General features: G+C 34.0%; 1 protein-coding gene across 1 annotated transcript in view; it reads left to right on the top strand.

Annotated features, from left to right (window-relative positions):
• Nucleotides 1–1,969: 1,969 nt before the first annotated feature.
• The window catches only part of LOC104649569 (uncharacterized), a 28,852-nt gene continuing 18,293 nt past the window's right edge, over nt 1,970–12,528 (top strand). Inside the window, exons 1-3 of the mRNA XM_069289807.1 lie at nt 1,970–2,232; nt 2,368–2,385; nt 2,592–2,932. Of these exons, the coding sequence (XP_069145908.1) occupies nt 1,970–2,232; nt 2,368–2,385; nt 2,592–2,932 (622 nt within the window). The remainder of the gene's footprint in view (nt 2,233–2,367; nt 2,386–2,591; nt 2,933–12,528) is intronic.

Here is a 12,528-nt window from a genome sequence, read left to right as displayed (position 1 = left end):
TTCACTTTAGTCGTGAACCACCTCATTTCGATTTGGGAGAACACTAAACTTTGTTTAACTTTAGCCAGTGAACCACATCTTTTCGGTTTGGGGAAGATACTAGATTTCATGTTAGCTCACATGATTTAGATTCACTTTTATCGGTGAATCACCACTTCTCGGTGTGGGACAGACACTCTATTTCATGTTAGCTCGTATGATCTTAATTCTAAAAATGTCCTTATGATAGTAAGAAAGAAAGAATAAGATATGCATGTTTAGAGTGTGCTAAGAAAGTAAGAGCCTAAGAATATTAATTGTCTGTGTTTGATAAGAATGAAGTTTTAAGCAAATAATAGGCATAGCACATAATTAATTCTTTTATCAAGAAGATGGGCATAGCAAAAAAAATTTGCTTAAAGTGACGTCTTATATTATTCCATGTAAGGGAGTAAAATGTAATAGCAAATTAATGCGCTGTAATCTCCATAGTATGAAAATGAATAAATAAGTGGCCTAGCGAATAAATATTGAATTATATAGATTCTATGCCCAATCTAACAAGAATGGAAAGAATAACTTGTAGTAGGAGTAGCCAAATCATTTCCTTAATCTCTTGGATTACTTACTTGTTTCATTGTAGGTATGGGACTACAAGGAATCATTGCACTTTTAGGTAAAATATGAGAATAAATGTATCTTTTAACTACACAACAAAAAGAAGAAGAAGATTTGAAAAATAAACTAAGCATAAAAAAAGGGCTCTCGGGTTTGGAGGAGTAATTTTTAGAATTTTCGTTCGAGTTGTTCTAAAATTATGTTGATGATTCTAAGGTTTTATATAAATAAAAAAAATGAGTTATGTGCGATGAATGCATTAAAATATGTCGTATTTATACTGTAACTCATAGATATCCAATTACAAAAGTCTAGTTATGTCATTTTCCAAAAATGGCATGTTGTTATAGGAAGAGCTTTCATTGATCATGCATAGTCTTTTTGTGTATGTGTGCATACATCCATACATAGTACAAGTGTGTACGAAAACTATACTATTATTATCTTTATTTGTGCAGTAAGAGAGAAGGTTGAACACCCATCAAAGTTGTTTGGATTATCGATCTCCAGAATTTTGTAGGTGATCTTTATATTCGAGGATGCTACACTTATCTATATAGTGTAGTAGTTTAGACATAGCTAGTGGATATTGTCCCTAGCATTTCTTTTCAAACATTTATTTTGAAGCTTCGTACTAAGGGCATTTACTATTACATTATACATTAATCTTTTGATAGGAATTGATTCATCAATTCTAGATTGTTGTTTTGATTTGAGCTTAGTAGAATATTAATCTATATACAAAATATATGACATCTATGAATGCTTCATTATGTATTCAAAGTTTTAAATTTTCTGCAAATTTAACTATATGAATGTGATGAAAACTAAGAAGAGGCTTGTCTGCGACCTCTCAGTAGTTAACTCCGCCGATCACGATCTGGATTCCAGAATCCTGATTATGAAAAACTTGGTATCATAGAATGAGGTTAAATTACCTAGGAACATAAGCTCAAAAAACCAGGTTACGTAGTTTTTACCATATGGTTGTTAAGTGTTCCATAATCATAACTTAGAGACTAGGAGATGTTATGATTCTTCCCTTCTTATATTCTTTATTGTGTCGTGTAGAGCTTTGATATTTTTTGTCAATTCTAGAATCTTATTCCGTTCTTGTGCATATGTGTAGAAACTAAACACAAGGAGAAACGTAGGTAGAAGTGTCAAAGAAGCTGCTGCTCGAGGCAACCAAACTCATCCACAAGCCCCAGTTGCTATAGTGCAAGTCCTTGTCAACCCAGCTGCATTGACGGATGGAGAAGTAAGAGAATCACTACTTCAAACGGCCCAATACATCACTACACAGACACAGGCTATCACACCCTAGGCCACTAAAGATGTTGCTAGTAAGGCGAAGACATATGCTAGCACCATGGGTAGAAAACTGATGGATTTTACTAAAATAAATCCTTTAGTATACTACAGGTACAAGGCCAATGAGAATCTTGAGGAGTTTGTGGCTGAGGTTCATAAGTTTATATGTCCTATGGGTGTTAATGAAGAGGAAAAGTCTATGTTTTCTGCTTACCAACTCAAAGATGTGTCTCAGGTGTGGTACATGAACTGGAGAGATGGACGAGAACTAGGAGAAGTTCCTATTACTTGGGACGTTCTTAATACAAAATTCCTAGAGAGGTTTGTTCCTAGAGATAATAGAGAGTCTATGGTTGAGGAATTCATTAACTTACAATAGGGACGCATGTCAGTTAGGGAATACTCCTTGATGTATGTTACACTTTCCAAATATGATTCTTCTGTGGTGTCCAATAGCATGGATGAGATGAGCAGGTTTGTGATTGGTGTGTCGGAGGATCTAGAAGAGGAATGATGGGTAGCCATGTTCCATGATAACATGGACCATGGAAAGTTGATGGTACTTATACAGAAGGTTGAGGGGAGTCATCCGAGAAAGAGAAACCGAGGGAGCAAGAAATCTAGGTCCTCTGGCCATCCAATTCAAGCAATGGTAATTATTCGTGTGGAGTTCGGTATAGGCACAAGTTCAAGAAGGGGCATAAGAACTCAAATAATCCAACTTCTTCTAATAACAGTAATTCCAAGGAGGGCAATGGTAGAAATTCTAAGCTTGATTGTAAGTCATGTGGTAAATGTAGAGATTTACATGGAGATGAGATCCTAGTAGGTAATAATAGCTTCTATCAGTGCGGCAAGAGTTGGCATATGATGAGGGACTGCCCACACATGAGGAATCAATGCAAGATAGATGCTCATCATTGGCCTAATCCTACTGTTGCAGCCGAACCTCCTAAGAGGAACAAATTCTATGCATTGAATGGTAGAGTGGAGCAAGAGAAGTCAGATGATGTTGTCACTGGTACGTTGCATGTATTCTCTTTTAATGTGTATGCATTTTTATATCAAGGATCCACTTTGTCATTTTTTTCTACTTTAGTAGCTAGTAAGTTTGACTTGCTTCCTAAGATCTTGTATTAGCATTTTCGAGTTAGTACTCCCATAGGAGATGGCATTAGAGATGAAAGAGTATATAAAGAATGCCCAATTAATATTCTTGGTTGAATCACCCATGTTGACCTAATACAATTCACTATGCTTGATTTTCATATAATCTTGGATATGGATTGGATCCATAAGTATTATGCTGCAATAGACTGTCGAAACAGTGTAGTAAGGTTTCAATTTCCAATTTAATTAGAGCTTCAATGGGAAGGGCGAGGTTCAAATCCAACAAGTCAAATAGTTTCCAATGTTAAAGCCAACCAAATGTTATCTACATGGGTTAGGAGCCTAAATAAACATTATTATGAAGAGGTTTTCATTGAAATTTTAGATCACCTAGTGAAATGGTTGAGAAACGAGGATTTTTCCACCGTTAAGATGTTATGGAGCTACCACCTTGTTGAGAGAGAAATATGGGAGGCTGAGGCCGATATGAGATCCCGTGACCGTAAAATATTCAGTTCATGAGGGTAGATATACTTTTCCATAGTCCGATTTTTTTAATGAGACTTTATATATTAGGGAAATAGGTGGCTTTTTTGTTCTATGTTAATAATTGTGTGTTTTATACTTGCACTATATGAGTAAATATGAGTTCATGCTTGCATTAATGTTGCTTTTTTTGTATAGCGTTTATATGATTTTTGTGTTGCATGAGTTCTAATGTGCATTAAGTTAATTGTTATTGATAAGGAAGTTCCTCAATCTCAAATATAAAGCTTCAGTTAAGCTTGAGTAATATGCATCATCTAGAGTGATTGTGAATCAGAAATTAACAGAGAGTAAAGTTTCAAGTATGCTAAAGTTTTTTCTAAAATCACCCTCTTTATTTTAAAAATGATGTGTAGTGTCATTCATGGATGATTTATCTTAAGGGGGGTTGATATAACATTTCAGAAAAAATACGTGTCTAGTGAAGATCTCAATAGGTCTTTAAGAATGTGTATTGGGGGTACATAGGCATTACAACGCCCAATATTGAGAAATATTGGGCATAGCATAGATAATTGAATAAGGGGTATTAGCCAATTTCTATATAATACCCAAATAAGCAAAATATTGGGCATATTAGAAAATATTGGCTTAATAGTTATTGCCAATTTTTCTAAGTATTAATGAGCTTGTTTAAGATATTTAACTGCAATAAAGACCCTAATCTAGAAGGATATGTTTCATTGTATTAGCATTATAGATATGAGGCATCCATGTTTCAAGCTTTAGCATCATAGCACATGACAACTTAAAAAGGTCATGTATATTAAGCAGTGCCCAAGGACATAGGTGAGGATCCTTGGAACAATAAGTAAGCATTCCAAATGAACCATCTCGAATATGTAGATAGGAAAGTTCAAACGACACATGTGCAAGAACGTGTGTAGGTACAACCAAGGAGGGGACCACCCTGACCTAATTCAGTTAGGGTACTTAGGGGGCAAGCGTGCACAAGTGTTCCACCAAGTGGGGCCTAGCTCCCAAAAAACCTAAGACTATAACTAACTCACCTAACTATCTTACTAACCTAGGAAAAACAAAATTATATTATGTAGTGCACATGACAACCTAAGACTTAATTGGGTGACACTTACCTAGTAACTAGTTGAAGAGATAATCTAGTACCTAACCTAGGGTGGACCAAAATGGTTAGTTATGGTTCCAATGACTTAGGGGTACTTTAATAATTAACATTGGTTTGTTAATTCATTAAATATAAAAATTTAATTAATTAATTAAAATTTTAAATTTTTGCCAAGACCCTAGCCATTTTCCAGATTTTGGTGGGTCAAGTCAAATGTTTTCCTATTTTTAATCATTCTTAAGGTTTTTTTAGAGATTAATTAATTAATAAATAAATTAATTTAATTAATTAGACAAAGTTAAACGAGTCAATATCATTTCCTAAGGCTTATTTTCACGTTCAAACACAATGAAATTCACAATGCAAAATAGTAAACGAAAGAAAGAAAAACATAAAAGTTTCTCTCTATTACTCTTAGGCGATTTCAAAGTTTTCTTCATGGTTCATGCAAGGTGATATTCTTAGATTTAATTCTACATAAGGTATGGGTTTTATCTCATGTATTTATTTCTCCAAGGGACTTTTCAAACGTTTGAATTCAGGAATTTCGAAACTAGGTTTGTTCCCCAATGATATTGTTTAACATCCATCTCATTAGTTATCCTTGTTTTTGATTCTTTAAAAATATAGAGGTAATCTTGAACATATTTCTGGTATGTGGTGCTATCTGATAATTTAGTATAGGTTTTTTATTAGTTAATGATTACTGATGCATATATATACTTGATTCATGTGATTAGTGCATTAGTTATATGAAATAAGGAATAATGTAATGGTTAATTGTGTTTGAGAACATGAAGTGTGTTAAAAGTCCATTATAAAGTTAGCAACTATTGAATTAGACTTGATGCCTATTGAGGGGATAAATAAAATACATTTGTGGGATTAATTGATGTGGTTAGTGATAACATAGTGAAAGTTGTTTAAGTGAAAGCTTGGTTTATGCCACTAAAATGGCTAGAAATTTTTTGCCCAAAAAGTTAAATGAAATTCGCAAACAATATTGCTTACAAAGTATGATGGGAAGATTGGATAATGGTTAATATAAACCCAATTAAGCATGACTAATATAACTTTGAATTCATAACCAAGGTTATGCCAATCATTGGGGCAAGTCCCAACATTCCCTTTAAAAATGAACTATGAACTTAGTAACTACATTAAACAAAGTTCTTAACGTTTATAAAGAATGGTATAAAGCTAACAAAAGACATGAAATAAGATAGGGTGAGAAATAACATAATTAAAAGTCTTTAAATTATGTAAGTGACGAGAATGGGGTGTTAAAGGATGTGAGACAAGTCTCACTTACACCTTAGACAACTACGTTAAGATACACACAAAATATGGTTTTAATAATCGCGACAAAAGTCTTATTAACACCAAGATTATAAATATAAGGTTAAATTTAAAATTTCATCAAATACAGAAAGGGATAACCGGTTATCCAAAGAGTTAAGTAAACCTCATAATTAAAAGCAAGCTTCCATAACGTTTGAATCAATTCTAGAAGATGTAAAGAAAAAGAAGTTGAGCAAAGCACCGTTACACTAGCAATGAGCTTGTGCCAGCACATGTTAACCTCATGAGATGAGGCTACCACCAAGGTAGATATGTAGTCTCTGTATGTCTCCTAGTCTTCGAACTATGTTTCCAGCATGAGAACTAGCTAGTGGATTCGACCTAAGCAAGCTAGGTATGATGTGGTTTCACCGTGACCAGTGATTCCACCTCTTTTCAGTGTGGGGAAGATATCGTAATTCATGTTTATCTCACATTATCAATGTTGGTTAAATGATCAAATAATGTATTTTGTTAACTTTAGCCGTGAACCACCTATTTTTTGTGTGGGGAGAACACTAGACTTTGTTTAACTTTAGTCGGTGAACCACCCTTTTCTGTGTGAGGAAGACACTAGATTTCATGTTAGCTCACATGATACAGATTCACATTGATCGATGAATCACCATTTTTCGGTGTGGGGCAGACACTGATTTCTTGTTAGCTCGCATGATCTTAATTCTAAAGATGTCCTTAAGAAAGAAAGAAGAAGAGATGCATGTTTAGAGTGTGCTAAGAAAATTAGAGCCTTGGAATATTTATCGTAAGTGTTTGATAAGAATAAATTTTTCAGCAAATAATAGGCATAGCCAATAATGAATTCTTTAATCATGAAGATGGGCAAAGCCAAATAAAATTTTCTTATAATGATGTATTATATTATACCATGTAAGGGGAGTGAAATGTAATGGAAAATTAATGCCCCGTAATCTCCATAATATGAAACTGATTATACAAGTGGCCTAGACAATAAATTTTGGCTTATAAAGATTCTATGCACAATCTAACAAGAATGGAAAGAATAACTTGTAGTAAGGGTAGCCAAATCATTTCCCTTAGTCTCTTGGATTACTTACTTGATTCATTGTAGGCATGGGACTACAATGAATCATTAAACTTGTATGCATAATACGATATTAAAGAGATCTTTGAACTACACAATAAGAAGAAGAAAAAGAATGAAAAAAATTATTATAAAAAAAAGTGGCTCTCGGGTTTGGAGGAGTAACTTTTAGAATTTTCATTTGATTTTTTTCTAATATTATTTTGATGATTCTAATGTCTTATGTTCATAAAAAAATGATTTGTTTTCTTTGAATGCATTAAAATACGTCATATTCAAACCACAATTAAGATATAAACAATTGGAAAAGTCTAGTGATGTCACTTTCAAAAAATGGCATATTGTTATAGGAAGATCTTTCCTTCTGAATATATAGTCCTTATGTATATGTTGGCATACACCCATAGTTAGTACAAGTGTGTACTAACCCTATACTATTATTATCTTTATAGGTGCAGGTTAGAGAAAAGGTTAACGACTCATCGAAGTTGTTTAGATTGTCGATCTCTCGTCATTGGTAGGTCCTCTTGATGTTCAACGATACTACACTTATCTATCTAGCCTAGTACTTTACACATAACTAGTGAATGTTTTCCCTAGCGTTTCTTTTCAGAAATTTATTTTGAAGATTGGTATTTTGTCCATTTTGGCTAACTGTTACATTATATGTTGATCTCTTTATTTGAATTGATTCATCAATCGAAGATGCTTTTTTATATTAGCTTAGTGGAACATTAATCTATGTAGAAAATATATGACGTCTATATATACTTCATTTTGTTTTAAAAGTTCTAAATTTTCGCAAATTTAACAATATGAATGTGATGAAAACTAAGAACAGCCTTTTTTGCGACATCTGAGAGGTTAACGCTGCATATTGTGATTCGTATTCCAGAATCTGGGTCGTGAAAAGTTCACTCGGTGCTATGCTACATATTCCCTTTTTGGATAATCTTAGTGTGTTTCAAAACATTTATTTATAGCATAGGTCATAGGAGATCAAACCTTTTATAACGTGATCATAGATCCTAGGTTCAAGGAATAAAATTTTCTTTCATCACAATCCAATATTAAGTGAGACCATTACATCATAATCATAGTAAGAATATTCATATAGGAATCACATTAAAGTCCTCATACTAACACACCTATCGTCATCTTATAGTTCATCACATTCGTAACATGCAGTCATATTCATAATCTCATTATCTTCCTATCATATTCACATATAGATACTTCAATTGAACAACAACACAAGAATATGACAATATGATTGAATTAAACTAATCATGATCTAGAAAGTTCTACCAATGGCTTCCAAAAATCTAATCCAAGTTCTTACCCTTAACTAAACTACCTTAAATCAACAATTAAGTCACCATCATCATATAACAGTAAACTGTACAAGAATACATTCCATTATATCTTGTTCAATCATAAACCAACCTATATCATAAGTTAGGGTTAAGAGAAGAAGAGTATTCATGGGTCGATGTAGTGATTTGGATCAAAGCTTTAGGGGATACATAAATCAACACATAATCATAAACAAATCATTAATAATATTTTATTAATACTATACAATTCTATTTCTATATTATACCCACGATATTGGTTTAAAACAAGTTTTTTGATGAACATTGAAATCAAATCTATGAAGAGTCTCTTGGGTTAAAGAGTACCAAAAATGAATACCCTTAATACCTTAAGAATACTTGAATAATTGTGAAGGAAATTCTTGATCATTAAGCCCTAGAAAAGCTTTAATTGGTTCTACAATGGAGGGGTTTTTGAGTAGTGAGAGAAACTAGATAAATAGGAATTGTTTGGGTTGGGGTTTATGAAGTGTAAGGCTAGTTTCATGAAGTAGGACCCTTTCATATTCCTAAGATAACTAATTATAACAATCACTAATAATTAATTTTTTAATTAACTAATTACCTAACCCCCTTACCTTAATGTGTCTTATAAGAAGTGTGACTGTGGTCCATCGACGAGACCCCCATCCACGCCCTGTCATCCAGACAACGAATCGTACTGGTCAAGGGTGTTTTGGGACATAGATTTGTTTTTAAAGTCCATGAGAGTGAATTATAAGTGTGGACCGATGAGCACCATCGACTGGGCGTCATACCATCCACTCCTCGTCACCCCCTCGTTGTTGTACATTGTCTTTTGACAACTTTTGGGGTCAATGTTGGGTACTCCTTAACCTCCAATAAGGTTGTCATTAGGGATCCATTCAGGGACTTTTCAACACTAAATATACAGTAAGGTGTAATCAAAGCCTTTCTACAATGTTTGACCCTTACGCAACTTTTCTAAAGGCAAACTAGGTCACTTTCACTAGTCTCCGGACATCACGTTTAGCCATTAAATCTTCCTAAAGAAGTTGATTACCGTCATTTAGGCCTGGAAGCACTTTTTAAAATACTTGGACACTAGGTGAGACTCTAGCCTAGGTCCTACAATTTTCAAGTTGTAAAACATCCACTCTAGTGTTAACCTTACCGGAGGGTACCAATGTGCTTGTGGTATATTGTGTTTCTTCTCGACTGGGTTTGGATGAGTTTTTATGCAAAGTGGTAAGGTGATTTACTATGTTTCTATGAAACTCAAGTTTTAGGAAAATAATTATCCAACCCGTGATCTTGAATTAGCGGTCATACTGTGTGATTTGAAAATTGAAAGACATTACCTCTATGGAGTATATGTTGATATGTTCACATATCATAAGTCTTTAATATATGTTTACTCAAAAAGACTTGAATCTCCGACAAACGTGGTTAGAAATTTTAAAAGATTATGACATGAGTGTTACTTACCAACCCAACAAACAAAAGTAGTTGTGGATGTCCTAAGTCCAATGTCCATTTGTAGTGTGGCCCATGTAGAAAAAAGGAAAATGAGTTAGTTTTTGTTGTGCATAGATTGTCCCGATTAGGTGTTAAACTAACAGACTCACCAAAAGATGGTTTTAGGGTCCATCATAGTTCTGAATCATCCTTTGTAGTTGATGTGAATTCTAACAAACACCATGATACTATATCAATAAATTTGATAGAATTCGTACTTTCTAAATCGGTTGAGAATTTATCCCAAGAGGGATACTTAAGTAACAAAGTAGACTATGTGTTCCGAATATGGATAACTTAAAAGATAAAATATTAGTAGTGTCTCATTGTTCCTGGTATTTTTTTCATGATTAAGCCACCAAGTTGTATCATGACCTATGAGAAGTCTATAAGTGGAATGGAAGGAAGAAAGATATAGTGGGTTTTGTGGCTAAATGTATGAATTTTCAACAAGTTAAGGCCAAACACTTGAAACGAGGAGGCTTGTCTCAAGATATAGATATTCCCACTTTGAAGTGGGAGGATGTGAACATGGACTTTGTTGTGGGTTTGTCTCGTACTTTTTGGCACAATTATTCTTTATTTGATCATTATTTATAGTATGACAAAATTATAAATTAAGGAGTTAGTGACGTTGCATGGGGTTCCCTTGTCTTTTATTTTTGATGAGGGTATTCAATTTACTTCATAATTTATGAAAGCAATTCAAAGGGGCTTGATACAAATAATAAGCTAAGTAACGTTTTTCATCCTAGAATGGATGTTCAACTGGAGCGCACCATTCAAACCATAGAGCACATGTTGAGGGCATGTGTCATTGATTTCAAAGGTTATTCAGATGACAATCTACGATTGATAGAGTTATCTTAAAAACAGGATAATCATTCAAAAATTTCTATGGATCCATTTGAAGCACTATATGGTATAAGGTGTAAATGTCTATTTGGGTTGTTTGAAATAGGAATACATTCTCTAGTTTGTCTTGATTTAGTTTTTGAGGCCATTGGAATAATTTTCCTCTTAAAAGAAAGGTTGAAAAAGGCCCAAAGTACACAAAAGTCCTATGTTTTTAATAGAAAAAGGGATCTAGAATTTTGTATTAGTGATTGGGTCTACTTGAAAATCTCAATTATAAAAGGTGTAATGAGATTTGGTAAGACGGTAATCTTAGTCCCTGGTATGTGGGCCCATATCAAATCTTAAAACGTGTTAACAAAATTGCGTATGAAATAGACTTGTCAAATGAGTTTTCTCTGGTTCACCCGGTGTTTCATGTTTCCATGCTTAAAAAGTGTATTGGTGATCCGGTACCCATCATTCCTTTAGAGGGTTTAGGAGATGATATGAATCTTTCTTATAAAGAGGTTCTGATACAAATTTTAGACCGGCAAGTTAACTACTTGAGAAATAAATAAGTAGCTTCTTTTAAGGTTTTATGGTTGAATAACTTAGTAGAGGGTGCAAGATTGGAGGCCGAGGCCAATATGAAGTCCCATAATCCCCATCTTTTTGTGCAAGATTGGAGGCCGAGGCCAATATGAAGTCCCACAATCCCCATCTTTTTCCTTCTACTCCAATTCAAGCTTGAGGTAAGTAGTTTATCTTGAGTTTTTAGTGTTTTGAGACTCATATGTATTGTATGAGTTTGTAATAATTTCCTTTGTTGTGCATGTTCTTGTGAGAATTCATGTCTAGAATAAATTTAATATTCATGATTTATGTGATCCTCATGTTGATTTTCGTTTTAGTATGATGATTGTAAATTTTAATATATTAGCTGAATTGATGAGCATACTTAGTTGTGTTTTTGATGGAATCGCATGTTCGCTCCATATTGTTGTGTGGAGCTTTTATTTCATCCGAGAAGGTAGTTGCTCCTACGAATAATAGAAATATTGCATTTCATGCATATTGACTTTGTAGATGTAGTTCCTACTCTCTTGTATTGGGCGTTGATCATTTCATGAAATGAAGTTGAGGTTTTTTTTTGAAATTTGCATGAGGTGAATAGTGCATTTTTATGTTTTTAACATTTTTATGTACCATGAATAATGGGCTTCTATTCTACTGTTTCTAAGTTATTTTAGTATTTAGATCATCTTTTAGGGACGAATGTTCCCAATGGGGAGACAATGTAACACACTTGAAATCTATTGACCCAACCTAGAGCCTAACAGAGAGTTTGTATCCTGATAGATGTTAATGTACAGAATAATGTCCTAAAATGACATCCCTTACTTAGTACTAACGGTTTAGGACCGACATTTCAAGGCATGATCCCCTAGGATCCCTGAAGGGTCTTTTAGGAGGACCCAAGTGAAGGCTCAAAACGCTGTCAAAAGAAAACATAGCCCACGAATGGGAACCCACGAACCGTGGGTGGACCCACGGCCTATAGGTGGGGGTCATGGAAAGCAACTTAATCTTGCCAGTTTCCCCTACTCTTCCCAAGTTAAAGATTCAAACCACTGAGATTAAGACGGGGTATCACCCCATATATTGTGCTTAGGTCATCGGTTGTAGGTCACCCCTAAAGGTCCTCTATGTGTCGTCCAATGGAGGGGTACTTTAGAAAATTCAAATCAAATTAATTAGTGGGAACAATTATGAATAGGTTT

Source organism: Solanum lycopersicum, chromosome 10 (assembly GCF_036512215.1).
Source record: "Solanum lycopersicum chromosome 10, SLM_r2.1".
Classification (NCBI taxonomy): domain Eukaryota; kingdom Viridiplantae; phylum Streptophyta; class Magnoliopsida; order Solanales; family Solanaceae; genus Solanum; species Solanum lycopersicum.
Note: the sequence above shows the minus strand (reverse complement) of the source record. Positions and strands in the feature narration are given on the sequence as shown.